This window comes from Tachyglossus aculeatus, chromosome 21 (assembly GCF_015852505.1).
Source record: "Tachyglossus aculeatus isolate mTacAcu1 chromosome 21, mTacAcu1.pri, whole genome shotgun sequence".
Lineage (NCBI taxonomy): Eukaryota > Metazoa > Chordata > Mammalia > Monotremata > Tachyglossidae > Tachyglossus > Tachyglossus aculeatus.
In genome coordinates this window covers 37,603,683-37,626,567 of record NC_052086.1, presented here as the reverse complement: position 1 = coordinate 37,626,567, position 22,885 = coordinate 37,603,683, and the positions used below count along the sequence as shown (strand labels likewise).

General features: G+C 50.9%; 1 protein-coding gene across 2 annotated transcripts; it reads left to right on the top strand.

Annotated features, from left to right (window-relative positions):
• P2RX2 (purinergic receptor P2X 2) lies at positions 1 to 22,671 on the top strand. 2 transcript variants are annotated; one of them, XM_038763149.1, is made up of 12 exons: positions 1 to 373; positions 1,068 to 1,203; positions 2,055 to 2,126; positions 2,281 to 2,356; positions 3,187 to 3,283; positions 3,950 to 4,030; positions 8,246 to 8,384; positions 18,164 to 18,294; positions 20,160 to 20,250; positions 20,753 to 20,818; positions 20,919 to 20,996; positions 22,435 to 22,671. In XM_038763149.1, the coding sequence occupies exons 1-12, from the start codon at positions 198 to 200 to the stop codon at positions 22,438 to 22,440; spliced, it is 1,149 nt and encodes a 382-aa protein (XP_038619077.1). In that variant the 5' UTR covers positions 1 to 197; the 3' UTR covers positions 22,441 to 22,671. The 2 variants fall into 2 exon arrangements, with proteins under 2 accessions (XP_038619077.1, XP_038619076.1); XM_038763148.1 differs by lacking the exon at positions 22,435 to 22,671 and adding an exon at positions 21,549 to 21,669.
• Positions 22,672 to 22,885: the final 214 nt, after the last annotated feature.

Here is a 22,885-nt window from a genome sequence, read left to right as displayed (position 1 = left end):
CCCGCAGTGGCCCAGGCCTTCCTCAGGCAGAGGGTCCAGAAGATAGAAGGGGTCCACAACAGCAGCGGCAGTCCAGTCCCCCCACCAAGCAGGAGAGAAGGGCCGAGCTGGGGCACTGCCAGGACCGGGAGGCAACTCGGCCCCCCTGCCCCGGGATCCCTGGGGAGGGGGCGTCCGGCGTCCCTCGAGGATCACCCATGGAATCCCCCCAAGGAGACCCCCCGAGGAAAGAGTCCTCGGCCGAGGGCTTCGCCGGGGGCTGCTGGGCCGCCTTCTGGGACTACGAGACCCCCAAAGTGATCGTGGTGAAGAACCGGAATCTCGGCCTCATCTACCGGACCGTGCAGCTCCTCATCCTCCTCTACTTCATCTGGTGCCGCCTGGGCCTCCCGGGGGGGTGGGCTGGGGGTGAGGTGGGGGAGATGGAGGGAGGGGACAGAGCCCCCGCGGAGGGGCCGTGGGTGGAGGAGGGGAAGGAGGGGATCCAGCTGGCCAGGAGGCAACCAAAGACGACGGATGGAGGTAGGGAAGAGAAGGAGCTGGGGTGGTTTGGGCTGGGATGGGGTGCAAGGAGGAATCTGGGGGGGGCTGCTGGGTTGAGGGCGGAGAAGGGGGAATGGAGAGAGGAGGATATTGCGGTGAAGTTGGCTCTGCTCGGAGCCCGGCAGGAGCGGAGCTGGGGGAGCTTTGAGACGGACGCCCTTGTTGGGATTCGAAGGGCTAACCAAACCTCCGCCTCCTCCGGGAGCAGCGAGGGTCGCAGGCCGGAAAGCCATCCTGCCTGGGGAGCGGGAACACCGATCCCAGTCCCTTCCGGGGCAGGAGCTGCCTAGGCCGAGCTCCTGAAGGGGAGGTCGGAGCGTGCTGGGCCCAAGGCCTGGGACGGGGGCACCCGCAACTGCTGGCCTCGCTGCTTGCCCCTGTGAGAGGCCTTTCCCGGTGGGGTCCACGTTCACCGACGGCCCCGGGGTGGTGGTGAAGAGGATCGGCCTCGGTTCCACCCGGGGCCCCCCTGCCCAGCCCCGCGGCTGGAGCTGGGGCCGTCTCCCTCTGTTGCGGGCGGACAGGTACGTGTTCCTCATTCAGAAGGGCTACCAGGACCGAGAGACGGGGCCCGAGAGCTCCGTCATCACCAAGGTCAAGGGCATCACCAAGTCCCCGGGCAAGGTGTGGGATGTGGAGGAGTACGTCAAGCCCCCTGAGGTGAAGACAACTTCCCTTCCCCTCCCTCCAGGCCCCTTCGGTGACCCCCTCTCTCCCCCTCCAAACCCTCCTCACTCCCCCCGCCACCAACACACACCGTGGGTCACGGGTGGAGGCGAGCCGTGGGGCCAGACTGCCGGCCTAGGGAACTTGAAACCCTTCCCCTGGGATGGGGAGTGAGGAGGAGGAGGAGGGAGGAATGTAGCTTCGGCCCCCTCCCCTGAGCAGCCGGTCAGTCAATCGGATTTAGTGAGTGCTTTCTGTTGCCAACTTGTACTTCCCAAGCGCTTAGTACAGTGCTCCGCACACAGTAAGTGCTCAATAAATATGATTGATTGATTCTGTTTGCCAGCCACTGAACTAAGCGCTTGGGAGAGTATGATATAACAAAAGAACAGACACAGTCTGTGTCCACGATGATCTTACAATGTAGAGGAGCCCCAGAGCGGGAGGGGCCTGAGGAGGGATCCGGAGCTGGAGCTGCTCTTATGATGTGCATTTAGCTTTAATTCTATAACTTGTACTTCCCGAGCGCTTAGTACAGTGCTCTGCACACAGTAAGCGCTTAATACATACGATTGAATGAATTTATTCTGATGACTTGACACCTGTCCTCATGTTTCTTTTTGTTGTCTGTCTCCCCCTTCTAGACTGTGAGCCCGTTGTTGGGTAGGGACCGTCTCTATGTGTCACCGACTTGTCCTTCCCAAGCGCTTAGTCCAGTGCTCTGCACACAGTAAGCGCTCAATAAATACGATTGAATGAACGAATGAATGCTCTCTGCCAAGGTCAGGGAGAGGGTCCTGGCCCAAGGATGACTCTCCCCCCTCTCCCTGTCCTCCCGGGCCCAGGGGGGCAGCGTGTTCAGTATCATCACTCGGATGGAAGTCACCAGATCGCAGACCCTGGGGACCTGCCCCGAGGTGAGCGGCTCCGGCCCAGAGGGAGGGCGGGCCGGGGAGGGGGCGGCTGGCCCAGGGAAGCTCTGGGAGAAGGGGCCAGAAACCCTTCCCCAGGGCGGCGAGGGTGGGCCGGCCCGGGAGACCCCCCCGTCCCTCCCCATCTGTGTCCCCCAAGAGCGCCAAGGCCCGCAATGCCACGTGCCGCTCAGATGCTGACTGCGTTGCTGGGGAGATGGACATGCTGGGGAATGGTGAGTATTGGAGCGGCGAAGCGGTGGGCCCCGTGGTGGAAGTCCCCCCGTCGTCTTTTAGACTGGGAGCCCACTGTTGGGTAGGGTCTGTCTCTATATGTTGCCAACTTGTACTTCCCAAGCGCTTAGTACAGTGCTCTGCACACAGTAAGCGCTCAATAAATACGATTGATGATGATGATGATGACCCCCAACCCTCATCCTCCCCCTGGCCTGGAATGCCCTCCCTCCACACATCTGCCAAGCTAGCTCTCTTCTTCCCTTCAAAGCCCTACTGAGAGCTCACCTCCTCCAGGAGGCCTTCCCACACTGAGCCGCCCCCTCCTTATCCCCCCCACCCTACCTCCTTCCCCTCCCCACAGCACCTGTATAGATATTTGTACAGATTTATTACTCTTTTTATATTACTTGTACATATTTACTATTCTGTTTATTTCATTAGTGACGTGCATCTAGCTTTATTTCTATTGGTTCTGATGACTTGACACCCGTCCACATGTTTTGTTTTGTTGTCTGTCTCCCCCTTCTAGACTGTGAGCCCGTTGTCGGGTAGGGACCGTCTCTATAATGTTGCCGACTTGGACTTCCCAAGCGCTTAGTCCAGTGCTCTGCACACAGTAAGCGCTCAATAAATACGATTGAATGAATGAATGGGGGAGCGGTGGTAGGGGAAGGGGCTCAGACTGGCCCCTTCACCCTCTCATCTGCTCCCGGGGCCAGTGGGATCACCCGCCGGAGAGCCCAACTGCCCGCCACCTCCTTCTCCCTCTCCTCCGGGGGAGGGATGAGGGCTGGGAACTGCCCAAGGCTCCCGCTTTGCCGCTTTGCAGGCCAGAGGACAGGACGCTGCGTTCCCTATTACTATGGGACAGAGAAGACCTGCGAGGTCTCGGCTTGGTGCCCCGTGGAAGACGGAGCGGCTGTCAGGTGAGAGGCGGCCAGCCGGGCAGAGCTCCCTTGAAGATAAAGTTGGAATTCACCAGCCCACCCCCACTGGGGCTAGCTTGGCCTCCCCACCCCACCTTCTATCTGGGTGGCTCAGAGAGAGGGCCCCCTGCCTTGCCCTTGTTTCTCCATTCATTCATTCATTCATTCATTCATTCAATCGTATTTATTGAGTGCTTACTGTGTGCAGAGCACTGTACTAAGCACTTGGGAAGTCCAAGTTGGCAACATATAGAGACAGCCCCTTCCCTACTCACAGTCTAGAAGGGGGAGGTGGCCAAGCCAGGACTGGAGAACTGATTCAGTCGTATTTATTGAGTGCTTACTGTACGCAGAGCACTGTACTAAGCCCTTGGGTGAGTACAATACAACAATAAGCAGAGACATTCCCTGTTCGAAAGTCTCTAGGCTCTAAGCTCTTTGTGGTCTCTAGAGGGGTTTGGGCTCACAGGCCAAAAGGCGGGGTGGGGGAAAGGACACTGCTCCTTCCTGAGGCCGGAGGGAGGAGGATTCTCAGTGGGAGGAGCACCCCAGTTTTCCCCCTGGCTATGGGAACCTGGTCCGGAGGATCCCGGGGCCGGACCACTGGAAGCTTGACCTGGGGGCCGGTTTGAAGCCCGGCTCTGATGCCTCTCTCTCCCTTCTCAGTGAGTTCCTGGGGAAGATGGCCCCCAATTTCACCATTCTGATCAAGAACAACATCCACTACCCCAAATTCAGATTCTCCAAGTAAGAGCCCCCCAGCAAACCATCGTGGGGGGAGATGGGGAGAGGAGGCCACCCTGGATCCTGGGGGAACTGGGTCTGCTCCAATGGGCTCTTTGGGGAGGACGGGGGTTTGGGGGAGTGTGGGTACCCAATTGTCTATTCCTACAGCAGTTATGGGGTCAGTCAGGATCCCTCCCCTCCTCCCACCGGTATTGGGGGTGACCCCAACGGCCCATATCCACCCTCTGTGGAAGGCAAGACCCCACGGCCTACATAAGAATCGATCAATCGACGGTATCTCTTGAGCACGTACTCTGAGCAGAGCACTACGCTAGGCAGTTGGAAGAGCACAATAGAAAGAAAATAATTATGGTCCGTGTTAAGTGCTTATTATGTGCCAACCACACACTAAACTCTGGAGTCGACACAAGATAAGCTGGTTGGACAAAGTCTCTGTCCCACTTGGGGCTCACAGACTGAGGCGAGGGAGAGCAGGGGATTCAATCCCCACTCTACAGATCAGGAAAGCGAGGCACGGAGAAGTTGGTGACTTGCCCAAGGTCCTACAGCAGGCAGGTGGTTGAGCTGGGATTAGCCCTCTGACTCCCATGCCCACTGTTTTTCCGCTAGACCACACCGCTTCAATCCTCCCATCTAAAGGAGATTAATGTGGGGGGAGACAGGCCCAATATTCTTTACTGGTCTGAAGACAGAGAGATACAACTGCTTATAACAAGATAATGGAGAGAGATGGATAAGTGAATAAATGCTTAAATAGTATAATGCACAAATCAATATGCACATAAGTGCTGTGGGTAGCTGTGAGTGCATAAGTGAGAGGGAACAAAATTAATAGGGAAAAGCCCCTCGGTGGAGTTGGGATTTCTGGAGGATCGGGAAGGGGGCAGATTTGAAGGGGGAGAGATTTCCGGGCAGGAGGGAGGGCAGAAACAAGGGACTGGAGATGGGAGGGGTGAATGTGATGTCAAGCTACAGTGACAGAGAGTGGGAGGACCATAGACTTGTGGGGGAAGATGATGATGATGGCATTGGTTAAGCACTTACTATGTGCAAAGCACTGTTCTAAGCGCTGGGGAGGACACAAGGTGATCAGCTTGTCCCACGTGGGGCTCACAGTCTTAATCCCCATTTTACAGATGAGGTCACTGAGGCACATAAAATAATAATAATAATGATAGCATTTATTAAGAGCTTACTATGTGCAAAGCACTGTTCTAAGCGCTGGAGAGGTTACAAGGTGAACAGGTTGTCCCACGCGGGGGCTCACAGTCTTCATCCCCATTTTACAGATGAGGTCACTGAGGCACACAAAAGTGAAGTGACTTGCCCAAAGTCACACAGCTGACAGTTGGAGGAGCCGGGATTTGAACCCGTGACCCAAGCCCGTGCTCTTTCCATTGAGCCGCTCTGCTTCAGGCCACAGGGGGCTTCAGTACAGCTGTAGCAGGGTCAGAGGCCTGGGGCAGACCATTTTGGGGCAGTCGGAGGTTAGTGAGCAAGCCCTCCAGGTCAATCAATCAATCAATTGTATTTATTGAGCGCTTACTGTGTGCAGAGTACTGGATTAAGCGCTTGGGAAGTCCAAGTTGGCAACATATAGAGACAGTCCCTACCCAACAGTGGGCTCACAGTCTAAAAGGGGGAGACAATCAGTCAATCAATCAATCGTATTTATTGAGCGCTTACTTTGTGCAGAGCACTGGACTAAGTGCTTGGGAAGTACAAGTTGGCAACATATAGAGACAGTCCCTACCCAACAGTGGGCTCACAGTCTAAAAGGGGGAGACAGAGAACGAAACTAAACATACTAACAAAATAAAATAAATAGAATAGATATGTACAAGTAAAATAAATAAATAAATAAATAGAGTAATAAATATGTACAAACATATATACAGGTGGTCAGGAGATGTGGCCATATGGCCTGACGGGAAGGTTAACACTTGAGAAGCTGGTTGCCAACTTGTACTTCCCAAGCGCTTAGTCCAGTGCTCTGCACACAGTAAATGCTCAATAAAGACGAATGAATGAATGAATGAATGAATGAATGAATGGTAGCTCATCTCCTCCAGCTGTTTCCTTTTAATCTGCTTTTTCTTAGCCTGTTCCCCTCCATCTTAAAGCCTTCTCCTCCCAAGCGAAGTTTGTAATTGAACCTGTCTCTATTGCACTGTAAACTCCTGGGCAGGAAACGGGTCTGCCAACTCTGTAGTATTGAATTCTCCCAAGTGCTCTGCACACAGTAATCACTCAGTAAATAACATTGATGATGATTGCATTTTTCCCTTTCGCCTGTGTGGAACTCCCCCTTCAAGTTAACTGAACGAAGTCACTCTCCATCTTCAAAGTTCTAAGAAGCTACTTCCTCCAGGAGGTCTTCCCTGACTAATCCCCAATATTCATTCATTCAGTCGTATTTATTGAGAGCTTACTGTGTGCAGAGCACTGTACTAAGCGCTTAATAATAGGAATGGTAGTTGTTAATCAATCAATCAATCAATCATATTTATTGAGCGCTTACTGTGTGCAGAGCACTGTACTAAGTGCTTGGGAAGTACAAGTTGGCAACATATAGAGACAGTCCCTACCCAACAGTGGGCTCACAGTCTAAAAGGGGGAGACAGAGAATAAAACCAAACATACTAACAAAAGCACTTACTATGTGCTAAACACTGTCTTTTAAGTGCCGGGGGAAGATACAAGATAATCAGGTTGAACTAGGACCTTATCCCACTTGGAGCTCACAGTCTAAAGAGGAGGGAGAACAGGTATTGAATCCCCATTCTGCAGATGCAGAAACTGAGACGGAGACATTAAGTGACTCGTCCAAGGTCACACAGCCGGTAAATGGCAGGATTAGAACCCAGATTCCCTGACCTCCGGGCCTGTACTCTTTACACTAATAATCACCTCAACTCTCACAGATATATTTGATCATTTAATTCCTTGCTTTGGTTTTTTATCAGTTCTGTCTTTGGCAAACTGTTTCTGTGTGTTTCCTCCGTTAGATTGGCTGCCCTTTGTGGGCAGAGACTGTGTCCTTTACTCCTAGTGTACGCTCCTGGGCTCATAGTTCAGTGCTTGGCACTTGAGAAGAGAGGAGGAGGAGGAGGAGAGAGAAGTGGAAGAGTAGAGAGAAGAAGAGGAGGAAGAAAGAAAGAGGAGAAAAGGGGAGTGGAAGAGGAGGAAGAAGGAAAGGAGGAGGGGAAGGAAGAGGAGGAGGAAAAGAGGAGGAAGTGAAGGAGGAGGAGGAAAAGGAGGAGGAAGAAGAGAGGAGGAAGAGAAAGAGGAGGAGGAAGTAGAGAGGAGGAGGAGGAGGAGAGGAGTAAGAAGGGAGAGAAGGAGGAGGGTGATTCATTCATTCATTCATTGTCGTATTTATTGAGCGCTTACTGTGTTTAGAGCACTGTACTAAGCTCTTGGGAAGTACAAGTTGGCAACACATAGAGACGGTCCCTACCCAACAACGGGCTCACAGTCTAGAAGGGGGAGACAGACAACAAAACAAAACATGTGGACAGGTGTCAACCCAGCGCTTAGAACAGTGCTTTGCACATAGTAAGCACTTAATAAATGCCATTATTATTATTATCATTATCGGAACAAATAGAGTTAAAGCTAAATGCACATCATTAACAAAATAAATAGAATAGTAAATATGTACAAGTAAAACAAATAGAGTAATAAATCTGTACAAACATATATACAGGTGCTGTGGGGAGGGGAAGGACGTAGGGCGGGGGGGATACATGTCCGTAATTTATTTATTTATATTCATGTCTGTCTCCCCCTCTAGACTGTATGCTCAATGTGGGCAGGGAATGTGTCTGTTATATTGTTCTCTCGCACAGTGCTGTGCCCACAGTAAGCGCTCAATGAATGCAATTGACATCGATATATAGGTCTTTGTATTTTGTTCTCAGAGGGAACATCCCCTCTGAAATGTGACTGGAGACCGTGAATGTGGACCGTGAGCCCGCTGTCGGGTAGGGACCGTCTCTATATGTTGCCAACTTGTACTTCCCAAGCGCTTAGTCCAGTGCTCTGCACACAGTAAGCGCTCAATAAATACAATTGAACGAATGAATGGAATGAATGAATGAGAGGAAAAAGGGGGCTCAGTCTGGGAAGGCCTATGGTTGGGAGGTCGCTAAACCGGGTCCTGCCAGGGAGGAAGGGGATGCACTGTGGTGACTCAGTCTTCCATCTCCTCAGAGGGAACATCAGGAACAACCGGAATGGCTACCTAAAGCACTGCCTCTACGATGCCATCTTAGACCTTTACTGCCCCATTTTCAAGCTGGGCTTCATCGTGGAGCAGGCAGGAGAGAACTTCACTGAACTGGCGGAGAAGGTGAGGGGCTTGGGGCCGGAGCAGGTGAGTCTGGGGGGCTTCGGGGGAATGCGGAGACAGCGATGGACAGCTAGGAAGGGAGAGTCATTGTCCCTCAGATATGAGGAGGGAGGGTGTTCCAGGCCAGAGGCAGGATCAATCAATCAATCAATCAATCAATCGTATTTATTGAGCTCTTACTGTGTGCAGAGCACTGTACTAAGCGCTTGGGAAGTGGCTGAGAGGTCGGCGGCAAAATAGACGAGGTGGAGGGACAGCGAGAAGGTCAGCATTAGAGGAGTGAAGTGTGTGAGCTGGGTTGGAGTAGGAGAGTAGCCAGGTGAGGTGCGAAGGGACTAGGGTCTCGCTCAATATTCATTCATTCAGTCCATCGTATTTATTGAGCGCTTACTGTGTGCAGAGCACTGGACTAGGCGCTTGGGAAGTCCAAGTCGGCACCATAGAGAGGCGGTCCCTACCCAACAACGGGCTCACGGTCTAGAAGGGGGGAGACAGATGACAAAACAAAACATGGAGACAGGTGTCAGAATCGTCAGAATAAATAGAGTTATAGCGATATGCCAACGGCGGCCCCAGGAGTAGCCCGTGGCCACCAAGGGAGTCCCCTGAGGTCCCTGGACCCCCAGAGGGGTCTCAGGATGCAACTAAGTTCATTGTCGTATTTATTGAGCGCTTACTGTGTGCAGAGCACTGTACCAAGTGCTTGAATAATAATGGCATTTATTAAGCGCTTACTATGAGCAAAGCACTGTTCTAAGCGCTGAGGAGGTTACAAGGCGATCAGGTTGTCCCACGGTGGGGGGCTCACAGTCTTAATCTCCATTTTCCAGATGAGGGAACTGAGGCCCAGAGAAGTGAAGTGACCTCCCCAAAGTCACCCAGCTGACAAGTGGGTCTCTCCCCCTTTTAGACTGTGAGCCCACTATTGGGTAGGGACCGTCTCTATATGTTGCCAACTTGTACTTCCCAAGGGCTTAGTACAGTGCTCTGCACACAGTAAGCACTCAATAAATACGATTGATGATGATGAAGCGGCGGAGCCAGGATTAGAATCCACGACCTCTGATTCCAAAGCCCGGGCTCTTTCCACCGAGCCTCCACTTCAATCCATACTTCATGCTGCTGCCCGGATTATCTTTGTCCAGAAACGCTCTGGACATATTACTCCCCTCCTCAAAAACCTCCAATGGCTACCGATCAATCTGCGCATCAGGCAGAAACTCCTCACCCTGGGCTTCAAGGCTGTCCATCACCTCGCCCCCTCCTACCTCACCCCCCTTCTCTCCTTCTACTGCCCAGCCCGCACCCTCCGCTCCTCCACCACTAATCTCCTCACTGTACCTCGCTCTCGCCTGTCCCGCCATCGACCCCCGGCCCACGTCATCCCCCGGGCCTGGAATGCCCTCCCTCTGCCCATCCGCCAAGCTAGCTCTCTTCCTCCCTTCAAGGCCCTGTTGAGAGCTCACCTCCTCCAGGAGGCCTTCCCAGACTGAGCCCCTTCTTTCCTCTCCCCTCGTCCCCCTCTCCATCCCCCCGTCTTACCTCCTTCCCTTCCCCACAGCACCTGTATATATGTATATATGGTTGTACATATTTATTACTCTATTTATTTATTTATTTATTTATTTTACTTGTACATTTCTATCCTACTTATTTTATTTTGTTGGTATGTTTGGTTCTGTTCTCTGTCTCCCCCCTTTTAGACTGTGAGCCCACTGTTGGGTAGGGACTGTCTCTATGTGATGCCAATTTGTACTTCCCAAGCGCTTAGTACAGTGCTCTGCACATAGTAAGCGCTCAATAAATACGATTGATTGATTGATTGATTGAGCCACGAGTGACCTAGCCAAGGCGCTCAGCCTTCTCAGCTCCCCTCGGGCATCTTTGTCCGCGGCTGTTGGCTGGGGCCGAAGGCGTTTCATCTTCGTCTAGAGGCCGGGAACAGCAGCTCCGCTCAGACTCCTGAACCTGAGAGCTGGTTGGGCTCTTCTTAATAATAATAATAATAATAATAATAATGCCATTTATTAAGCACTTACTATGTGCAAAGCACTGTTCTAAGCGCTGGGGAGGAAACAGCAGCTTCGCTCAGACTCCTGAACCTGAGAGCTGGTTGGGCTCTTCTTAATAATAATAATAATGATAATGACATTTATTAAGCGCTTACTATGTGCAAAGCACTGTTCTAAGCGCTGGGGAGGATACAAGGTGATCAGGTTGTCCCACGGGGGGCTCACAGTCTTCATCCCCATTTTGCAGATGAGGTCACTGAGGCCCAGAGAATCAATCAATCATATTTATTGAGCGCTTACTGTGTGCAGAGCACTGGACTAAGCGCTTGGGAAGTCCAAGTTGGCAACATCTAGAGACAGTCCCTACCCAACAGTGGGCTCACAGTCTAAAAGGGGGAGACGGAGAACAAAACCAAACATACAAACAAAATAAAATAAATAGAATAGATATGTACAAGTAAAATAAATAAATAAATAGAGTAATAAATATGTACAAACATATATACAGGTGCTGTGGGGAAGGGAAGGAGGTAAGATCAATCAATCATTCAATCGTATTGAGCACTTACTGTGTGCAAAGCACTGTACTAAGCGCTTGGGAAGTACAAGTTGGCAACATCTAGAGACAGTCCCTACCCAACAATGGGCTCACAGTCTAGAAGGGGGAGACAGAGAACAAAACCAAACATACTAACAAAATAAAATAAATAGAATAGATATGTACAGGATAAATAAATGGAGTAATAAATATGTACAAACATATATACAGGTGCTGTGGGGAAGGGAAGGAGGTAAGATCAGTCAATCAGTCAATCGTATTTATTGAGCACTTACTGTGTGCAGAGCACTGTACTAAGCGCTTGGGAAGTACAAGTCGGCAGCATACAGAGACGGTCCCTACCCAACAGTGGGCTCACAGGCTAAAAGGGGGAGACCGAGAACAAAACCAAACGTACTAACAAAATAAAATTAATAGAATAGATAGGTACAAGTAAAATAAATAAATAAATAGAGTAATAAATATGTACAAACATATATACAGGTGCTGTGGGGAAGGGAAGGAGGTAAGATCAGTCAATCAATCAATCGTATTTATTGAGCGCTTACTGTGTGCAGGGCACTGTACTAAGCGCTTGGGAAGTACAAGTTGGCAGCATATAGAGACGGTCCCTACCCAACAGTGGGCTCACAGTCTAGAAGGGGGAGACAGAGAACAAAACCAAACATACTACCAAAATAAAATAAATAGGATAGGTACAAGTAAAATAAATACAGTAATAAATATGTACAAACATATATACAGGTGCTGTGGGGAAGGGAAGGAGGTAAGATGGGGCTTGAGAGGAGGGAGGAGAGCTCCTCTGAGGATACTGCTGGGAAGGATGGGAGAGAAGTGAAGTCACTCAGCTGACAATTGGCGGAGCCGGGATTTGAACCCATGACCTCTGACTCCAAAGCCCGGGCTCTTTCCACTGAGCCACGCTGCTTCTCTTGCCTCCAGCAGAGGAGGGAGAAACCCAATCTGGCCCAGAGGCCCTGTACCCGCCCGGGGCTGGTGTCGTCCTGCTGCATTATTGACAGCGGACGAGCTCACTGGCTGCTACCGTGGGAAAAGGAGACGCCGCCTGAAGTGTGACTATCGGAAGCCCAGGTGTCACCTACATCTAATATGTTGCCAACTTGGACTTCCCAAGCGCTTAGTCCAGTGCTCTGCACACAGTAAGCACTCAATAAATACGATTGAATGAACGAATGAATGGAGAAGCAGCGTGGCTCAGTGCAGAGAGCCCGGGCTTGGGTTTGAATCCCGGCTCCGCCACTTGTCGGCTGTTTGACCTTGAGCAAGTCACTTCACTTCTCTGGGCCTCAGTTCCCTCATCTGTAAAATGGGGATGAAGGCTGTGAGCCCCACGTGGGACAACCTGATCACCTTGTATCCCCTCAGCACTTAGAGCAGTGCTGTGCACGTAGTAAGCGCTTAACAAATACCATCATTATTCTTCTAGACTGTGAGCCCACTGTTGGGTAGGGACTGTCTCTGTGTATTGCCAATTTGTACTTCCCAAGCGCTTAGTACAGTGCTCTGCACACAGTAAGCGCTCAATAAGTACAATTGATGATGATGATAATGACTGTCTCTGTATGTTGCCAACTTGTACTTCCCAAGCACTTAGTACAGTGCTCTGCACATAGTAAGCGCTCAATAAATACGATTGATGATGATGATGACAGTGTCTATATGTTGCCAACCTGTACTTCCCAAGCGCTTAGTACAGTGCTCTGCACACAGTAAGCGCTCAATGAACACGATTGAATGAATGAATCTAACTGGGCCTTGAAATCCATCTCACACCCAAGTTGCCATCACAGCCAAATGCTTTATCTAGGCCAGTTCAAGGCTCTAGTGACTCGATCAAATTTGCGTGCTTACTGTATGTAATAATAATGGTACCTCCCCAGCGCTTAGAACAGTGCTTTGCACATAGTAAGCGCTTAATAAATGCCATTATTATTATTATTATCATTATTATTAAGCACCTACGCACTGTTCTAAGCATTGGGGTAGATACAAACTAATCAGGTTGGACCCACTCCCTGTTCCACACGGGGCTCAAGGGAGAAGCAGCATGGCTTAGTGGAAAGAGCACGGGTTTGGGAGTCAGAGGCCGTGGGTTCGAATCCCAGCTCTGCCACTTGTCAGCTGTTTGACTTTGGGCAAGTCACTAAACTTCTCTGGGCCCCAGTGACCTCATCTGTAAAATGGGGATTAAAGCTGTGAGCCCCCCGTGGGACAACCTGATAACCATGTATCTACCCCAGTGCTTAGAACAGTGCTGGGCACATAGTAAGCGCTTAACAAATACCACCATTATTATTTTTAGAAGCAGTGTGGCTTAGTGGAAGGAGCCTGGGCTTGGGAATCAGAGGTCATGGGTTCTGATCCCGGCTCCACCACTTGTCTGCTGTGTGAGCTTGGGCAAGTCGCTTAATGTCTCTGTGCCTCAGTTCCCTCATCTGTAAAATGGGGATTAAGACTGTGAGTCCCACGTGGGGCAACCTGATTACCTTGTAATAATAATGATGATGGTATTTGTTAAGCGCTTTCTATGTGCAAAGCACTGTTCTAAGCGCTGGGGTGGTTACAAGGTGAACAGGTTGGCCCACGGGGGCATTCACAGTCTTAATCCCCATTTTCCAGATGAGGGAACAGAGGCCCAGAGAAGTTTAGTACAGTGCTAAGCGCTTAGTACAGTGCTCTGCACACAGTAAGCGCTCAATAAATACGATTGATTGATTGATTGATTAAGTGACTTGCCCAGATTCACACAGCTGACAATTGGCGGAGCGGGGATTTGAACCCATGACCTCTGACTCCAAAGCCCTTGCTCTTTCCACTGAGCCACGCTGCTTCTCCGTATTTACTCCAGTGCTTCGAACAGTGCTTGGCACATAATAAGCGCTTAACGAAAACCAGTGTTGTATCTCCGACTGGCAACAAGACCCTTGGAGGAATGTAGAGATGGTAGTTAGGAATCCATTGTGGATGATTTGTTCCTAAATCGATCAAATCCCTCTTAAATCTGAACCTGTTTTTTCCAGGGGAACCAAATTTCATTTGCCAAATAACTGCGAGGTTGAAGAGCATTTCTTTTTTTTTTTTTGGATTTTCAGCCCAGCCACCGCTCTGGGGCTAACCCCATTTTACAGATGAAGTAACTAAGGGGCAAAGACATTGACTTGTCCAAGGTCACACTTAGTACAGTGTTCCAAGCTGCATGGCCTAGTGGATAGTGGGGAATCGCGCTTAGTACAGTGCCCTGCACACAGTAAGCGCTCAATAAATACGATTGAATGAATGAATGAGCATTATCCCCTCCCCATCCCCCCGCCTTACCTCCTTCCCCTCCCCACAGCACCTGTATATATGTATATATGTTTGTACGTATTCATTACTCTGTTTATTTTACTTGTGCATATTTATTCTATTGATTTTATTTTCTTAATATGTGTTGTTTTGTTGTCTGTCTCCCCCTTCTAGACTGTGAGCCCGCTGTTGGGTAGGGACTGTCTCTAGATGTTGCCAACTTGGACTTCCCAAGCTCTTAGTCCAGTGCTCTGCACACAGTAAGCGCTCAATAAATACGATTGAATGAATGAATGAATGAACATTATTCACTCCCCATCCCCCCCGCCTTACCTTCTTCCCCTCCCCACAGCACCTGTATATATGTTTGTACGCATTCATTACTCTATTTTTATTTATTTTACTTGTACATATTTATTCTATTTATTTTATTGTCTTAATATGTTTTGTTTTGTTCTCCGTCTCCTGCTTTTAGACTGTGAGCCCACTGTTGGGTAGGGACCGTCTCTATATGTTGCCAACTTGGACTTCCCAAGCGCTCAGTCCAGTGCTCTGCACACAGTAAGCGCTCAATAAATATGATTGATTGATTGATTGCCAACTTGTACTTCCCAAGAGCTTAATCCAGTGCTCTGCACACAGTAAGCGCTCAATAAAGACGATGGAATGAATGATTGAATGGAATGAATCAGAAGGACCTGTATCCAAGGTCACACAGCAGATAAGGGGTAGGGCTGGGAATAGAATTAGGACCTCCAACTCCCAATCAATCAATCGTATTTATTGAGCGCTTACTATGTGCAGAGCACTGTACTAAGCGCTTGGGAAGTACAAATTGGCAACATATAGAGACAGTCCCTACCCAACAGTGGGCTCACAGTCTAAAAGGGGGAGACAGAGAACAAAACCAAACATACTAACAAAATAAAATAAATAGAAATAGAATAGATATGTACAAGTAAAATAAATAAATAAATAAATAGAGTAATAAATATGTACAAACATATATACATATCGGTCTCTTTCTACTTGGCCACGCTGCTTCTCTAACCTTTCCTCCACTGGCCCATTATGGACTACTTCAATCAATCGCATCTATTGAGGGCTCACGGTGTGTAGAGAGCTGCATTACGCTCTTCGGCTATTACAGCCTAACAGAGTTGGGAGACGTGTTCCCTGCTGCCAATGAACGCGTATGGTCCCCTGGATACTCAGTCCTGGGTGGAGCCCTGGTCATTCATTCATTCAATCGTATTTACTGAGCGCTTACTGTGTGCAGAGCACTGGACCAAGCACTTGGGAAGTCCAAGTTGGCAACATCTAGAGACGGTCCCTACCCAACAGCGGCCTCACAGTCTAGAAGGGGGAGACAGAGAACAAAACAAAAACATATTAACAAAATAAAATAAATAGAATAAATATGTACAAATAAAATAGAGTAACAAATATGTACAAACGTATATACAGGTGCTGTGGGGAGGGGAAGGAGATGGGGGGATTCATTGAATCGTATTTATTGAGCGCTTACTGTGTGCAGAGCACTGGACTAAGTGCTTGGGGAGTCCAACTTGGCAACATATAGAGACGGTCCCTACCCAACAGTGGGCTCACAGTCTAGACGGGGGAGACAGAGAACAAAACAAAACATATTAACAAAATAAAATAGAATAAATACGTACAAATAAAATAGAGTAATAAATACGTACAAACATATATACAGGTGCTGTGGGGAGGGGAAGGAGATGGGGGGACTCATTCAATCGTATTTATTGAGCACTTACTATGTGCAGAGCACTGTACTAAGTGCTTGGGAAGTCCAACTTGGCAACATCTAGAGACGGTCCCTACCCAACAGTGGGCTCACAGTCTAGAAGGGGGAGACAGAGAACAAAACAAAACATATTAACAAAATACAATAAATAGAATAAATATGTACAAATAAAATAGAGTAATAAATATGTACAAACATATATACATATATAGAGGTGCTGTGGGGAGGGGAAGGAGATGGGGATTCATTCAATCATATTTATTGAGCGCTTACTATGTGCAGAGCACTGTACTAAGTGCTTGGGAAGTCCAACTTGGCAACATATATTGTCCCTGCCCAACAGCGGGCTCACAGTCTAGAAGGGGGAGACAGAGAAGAAAACAAAAACATATTAACAAAATAAAATAAATAGAATAAATATGTACAAATAAAATAAATAGAGTAATAAGTCCCGGGAGTGAGCAGGGGAGGGGGAGGGCTATCTGGCCCAAGGAACCAGCCCCAGGGTGGAGATGGCCACTTGGCAGAGTTGCTACTTCCAGAACCTGGTGAGAGTCATCCGTGGCTCAGTGGAAAGAGCCCAGGCTTTGGAATCAGAGGTCACAGGTTCAAATCCCGGCTCCGCCAATTGTTCAGCTGGGTGACTTTGGGCAAGTCACTTCACTTCTCTGGGCCTCAGTTACCTCATCTGTAAAATGGGGATGAAGACTGTGAGCCCCACGTGGGACAACCTGATCACCTTGTATCCCCCCAGTGCTTAGAACAGTGCTTGGCACATAGTAAGTGCTTAACAAATACCATCATCATTATTATTATTATTCCATCTCAGGAACCAGCAGAGCAAGATGTGGGGAAATGGAGCCGGAATCTGTAGCTAGCCGGCCCACTGACCTCCGTCATACTGGCTACGTTGTGCATCAATCAATCAATCATATTTATTGAACACTTACTGTGTGCAGAGCACTGTACTAAGCGCTTGGGAAATACAACTTGGCAACATATAGAGACAGTCCCTACCCAACAGTGGGCTCACAGTCTAGAACCAGCTTCCATTCCTACCGGAAGATAGGGTCTAATCCCCGCTCCACCACTTAATAATAATAATAATGATGATGGCATTTGTTAAGCGCTTACTTTGTGCAAAGCGCTGTACTAAGCACTGGGGAGGTTACAGGGTGATCAGGTTGTCCCACGGGGGGCTCACAGTCTTAATCCCCATTTTACAGATGAGGGAACTGAGGCCCAGAGAAGCTAAGTGACTTGCCCAAAGTCACACAGCTGACAAGTGGCGGAGCCAGTATTTGAACCCATGACCTCGGACTCCAGAGCCCGGGCTCTTTCCACTGAGCCACGCTGCTTCTCCACTTGTCTGCTGCGTGACCTTGGGCAAGTCACTTCACTTCCCTGGGCCTCAGTTACCTCATCTGTAAAATGGGGGATTGAGACTGTGAGCCCCACGTGGGACAGGGATTGGGTCCAACTTGATTTGCTTGGATCCATTCATTCATTCATTCATTCATTCAATCGTATTTATTGAGGGCTTACTGTGTGCAGAGCGCTGGACTAAGCGCTTGGGAAGGACAAGTTGGCAATATTATTATTATTATTATTATTATTATTGACATCAGTGTACTTGTTTTGTTGTGGTCCGTCTCCCCCTTCTAGCCTGTGAGCCCGTTGTTGGGGAGGTGCAGTCTCTATATGTTGCCAACTTGTCCTTCCCAAGCTACAAATTTATTCTATTTATTTTATTTTGTTAATATGTTTTGTTTTGTTGTCTGTCTCCCCCTTCTAGACTGTGAGCCCGCTGTTGGATAGGGACCATCTCTATATGTTGCCAATTTGGACTTCCCAAGCACTTAGTCCAGTGCTCTGCACACAGTAAGCGCTCAATAAATACGACTGAATGAATGAATGCACATATAGAGACAGTCCCTACCCAACAGCGAATGGTGCCTGGTACACAGTAAGCCATAACCCCATTTTCATTATTATTATTATTATTATTATTATTAACCCCACCCCTGACTTTTCCTCCCCTTTATTTCTATGTCCTTTTGACAACCTGCCCCTTCCTTCCTTCCCTGTTTTCCTCCATCTCCTGCTCCTCCCTCCCTCCCTCCCGCTGCAGGGTGGGGTCATCGGAGTAATTATCAACTGGAACTGTGACTTGGACCTGTCGGAGTCTGAGTGCAATCCCAAATATTCCTTCCGGCGGCTGGACCCCAAGCACATCCAGGCATCATCCGGCTATAATTACAGGTGACTCCTCCCGACCCCCCGGGTAATAATAATAATGATGGCATTTATTAAGCGCTTACTATGTGCAAAGCACTGTTCTAAGCGCTGGGGGGGACACAAGGTGATCAGGTTGTCCCAAGTGGGGCTCCCAGTCTTCACCCCCATGAGAGAACTGAGGCCCAGAGAAGTCAAGTGACTTGCCCCAAGTCACACAGCTAATTGGCAGAACTGGGATTTGAACCCTTGACCTTTGACTCCAAAGCCTGGGCTCTTTCCGCTGAGCCACACTGCTTCTCTAATCCCGCTCCATCTGCCACCACCCGGCTTGTTCCAGAGGGATGTTTGCTTTTCATGCCCTGGAGAGAGGAAGGAGAGGAGAGGAAAGGGGCCCTGGGCTTGGGGGTTTGGGGTCCAGGCCGGAAGCGGACGGCTGTGGCCAAGGCGGCTGGACACAAGCTGGACGCCCCGTTAGAGAGTCAGCTTAGAACAGTGCTTTGCACATAGTACGCGCTTAATAAATGCCATCATTATTATAGGCTGATCGTCTACCAGCCTTGGGTCCTCTGACAACCGAAAGTGAGGCCCGAGCTGGAAGGGGAGGGGGCTGAGCCTCCTGAGGCTCAGAAGGGGCTTCAGATAACTTGGGGGGCAGGGGAGGGGACCAATCAATCAATCAATCAATCAATTGTATTTATTGAGCGCTTACTATGTGCAGAGCACTGGACTAAGTGCTTGGGAAGTACAAGCTGGCAACATCTAGAGACGGTCCCTACCCAACAGTGGGCTCACAGTCTCCAGGACCACCCTCCTCCCATCCTGATTTGGGGCTCAGGGAGGAGCTCAGAGTCGCTAAGCAGAGGTCCGGACACTTGAAGCCAGGGTGGAGATGGACAGTGAGGCCAGGGATAATAATAATAATTTTGGTATTTGTTAAGCGCTTACTATGCGAAAGCACTGTTCTAAGCGCTGGGGAGGTTCCAAGGTGATCAGGTTGTCCCACGGGGGGCTCACAGTTTTCGTCCCCCATTTACAGATGAGGGAACTGAGGCCCAGAGAAGTGAAGTGGCTTGCCCAAAGTCCCACAGCCACTGACAATTGGCAGAGCCGGGATTTGAACCCATGGCCTCCGACTCCAAAGCCCGGGCTCTTTCCACCGAGCCACGCTGCTTCTCGTGGGACAGGGTGATGGAGGCCAGGGTGGGGATGATGGTGAGGGGTGGCCTCAGAGACCGCGATGGGGACGGACAATGAAGTCGGGGCAGGGGTGGGGGTCCTGGAGGCTGGGGCCTTTTAGACTGTGAGCCCACTATCGGGTAGGGACTGTCTCTATGTGATGCCAATTTGTACTTTCCAAGCGCTTAGTACAGTGCTCTGCACATAGTAAGCGCTCAATAAATACGATTGATTGATTGATTGATTGGGGTGGGGATGGACGTTGAGGTTGGAGGTGATGTAGCAGAAGCAGCGTGGCTCAGTGGACAGAGAGCGGGCTTGGGAGTCAGCGGTCATGGGTTCGAATCCCGGCTCCGCCGATTGCCAGCTGTGTGACTCTGGGCAAGCCACTTCACTTCTCTGGGCCTCAGTGACCTCATCTGGAAAATGGGGATGAAGACTGGGAGCCCCCGGGGGACAAGCTGATCACCTTGTACCCCCCCAGTGCTTAGTACAGTGCTTTGCACATAGTAAGGGCTTGACAAATGCCATCATCATTGTTATGATTATTATTATGTAGCACGTGCCCTCAGAGGCTGAGAAAGGCACTCAGGAAGGTCTGCCCAGGGTTCACCCCTGCGTGGCCAGCCCCCGTCCAGGTCTCCAACCCCAGGTGTGTCCCCCCCAGCCCTGGCGGCCTCCCCTCTCCCAACAGCCTTGCTGTCCGTCTCCAGGTTTGCCAAGTATTATATCCACAACGGGGTGGCCTCGCGCACCCTCATCAAAGCCTACGGGATCCGCATTGACGTCATCGTACACGGACAGGTGAGCCCCCTTCACCCCCCTAACCCCGGCGGAGCTCCACCTCACCCCCCGCATCACCCGAGGACAAATCGCCCAGGCCCCGCTCTCCGGCACTGACCGTATCCCCACCCCGTCCAGCCATCGGCCTCCAGGTCCCATCATGGCCTGCGGGAGCTTCCGCCCACCCCTGCCCCACTAATAATAATAATAATGATAGTAATTTTGGTATTTGTTAAGTGCTTACTATGTGCAAAGCACTGTTCTAAGCGCTGGGGAGGATACAAGGTTGTCCCACGTGGGGCTCACAGTCTTCATCCCCATTTTACAGGTGAGGGAACTGAGGCCCAAAGAAGTGAAGTAACTTACCCAGAGCCGGAATTCGAACCCATGACCTCTGACTCCAAAGCCCATGCTCTTTCCACTGAGCCACGCTGCTTCTCTAAGAGAGGCACTAGGGAGGGCCGCTAGGGAGGCAGTTCCCTGTCTTGGGGTGCTCACGATGTCTCTACCCCCCGCCCCCCAGGCAGGGAAATTCAGCCTGATCCCCACCATCATCAACCTGGCCACAGCGCTGACCTCCATCGGGGTGGTGAGTATTGCCGACGGGGCCGGGCCGGAGGGGAGTGGGGCGATGGCAGCGGGCCGGCCGCCTTCAGCCTCAGTCCCCTGACCTCCTCACCGGCTTCCAGGGCTCCTTCCTCTGTGACTGGATCTTGCTGACTTTCATGAACAAGAACAAGATCTACAGCCACAGGAAATTCGACAAGGTGCCCACCTAGCCGCTCCCCGACCTTCCCTCCCTGCCCCGGGCCCCTTTACTCGGGTCGGGCTCCTCGGCCACACTCCGGACCCTGTTTCCTCTCAGTTCAGCCCCTCCCTCCAGCCTGGCACCCCCCTCCCTCCGGCACGGCAACCTCCCGCATCCTCCGCTCCAAACAACAGAAGGGGCCATGCCCTCCTCACCACTCCAGACTAAGAAAACGAGGCTCAGAGACGGGAATAGACTCCCCTTTCCCCAGACCCACACGGCCGATCTGGGAGGATCGAAGCCACGACCCAGGAATCCCATAGTCCAATTCTCGCCCCATGGGCCTGAACTCCCATGAGACCCCACCCCTTTCGTTCATTCAGTCGTATTTATTGAGCGCTTACTGTGTGCAGAGCACTGTATTAAGCGCTTGGGAAGTACAAGTTGGCAACATCTAGAGACGGTCCCTACCCGACAGCGGGCTCACAAGGGATGGCTTTGGTCCAACCTGGCAGGGTGTGGGCCCCCGGGGTGGGGCAGGGGACAAACCGCATCTGTGCCCTTTGAGCAGATGGTGGAAAGTCCAGACCCGGGCCCCAGGCCAGGCCCCTGCTCTCAGGACTCCTCACCAATGGACCCTAAAGGCCTGGCCCAGCTCTAAAGTGCCCTGCGTCCAGCCCCGCACTCTTGCCTTCTTCCATCCAGCTAGGCTAGACCCTGGGGGGAAGGGGTGGAGGGGGAGTTGATTGGGGGGGGTGAGGCTGGGCTTCTGAACATCTGGATTTGGATACCAGGCAAGCCCTTCCCTGGTTCCCACCGGGTCGGACTCCCAACTTCCCAATGCCCGGGGCTGCTCTGTCACCTGAAGTCCCTAGCAGGGGAAGGGAGCAGGCCTGGGAAGGGGCTGTTGATAGCCGAAGAGTGAGGAAAATGAGGCTGGGAGGGGAAGGGGTCTTCACCGGCAGCTCCTCAGGAGAGACCACACTGGGATTCTTCCACCAGGGCCACTCGGGCTGTCAGTTTCCTGCTCTGCAAAATGGGGATCAAGACTGTGAACCCCATGTGGGATATGAACTACCTTATATCTATCCCGGCACTTAGTACAATGCCTAGCACACAGTAAGCGCTTAACATATACCATAAAAAAAAAAAAAAGAACGGGGATAACCATCTTCCGTCGACACCAACCTTCAGGCTAGAAACAGCCCGGCCAAGTGAAAAGAGCACGGGATTTGGTGTCAGGAGACCTGGGTTCTAAGGCTGCTTCACCCTTCCCCTGCTCCTACCTCCCAGCCTGCATTCCCCCCCACTCCCCTCCCACCACCTGTCCAGTCCTCCCTGACTCAACCCCCCCGCCCCCCCAGTTGCTCGCTTCACCCTGTTCCTTCCCCCGCACCCAGCCCTCTTGCTGTGGGGAGACGAGGGGAACCGACCCTGAGAAGTCCCCCCCTTTTTAGAGCTGAGCAGGTTACTGGGGGCACGAAGAGACCGGGCCTTTCCCCTCACCCCCGGCGTCATCAACCTGCTGATGGGACCCAGTGCCTTTCGTGGAGCTGGGCCTGGCCCCGATCCCCAGAGCTGAGGAATTGTGATCCCCCCAACTGCCCCGTCCCTCCCTCAGCCCCCTCCTCTCAGGGGCTGCCCTCGAAGCCCACGTAGCCAAAGTGGGATGAATCCTGAGCAGAACACAAATAAACTGGGTCGCCAGGGGCCTCTCTCAATGTCTCTTGTCTTGCAAGAAACTCCACTTACCTGCTGGGTGACCTTGGACAACCCCCTTAAACTTCACTGTGCCTCAGTCTCCTCACTGGTAAAGTGGGAATTAAATCCTTCTCCCTCCTCCTTAGACTTGGAGAAGCAGCGTGGCTCAGCGTAAGTAGCCCGGGCTTTGGAGTCAGAGGTCATGGG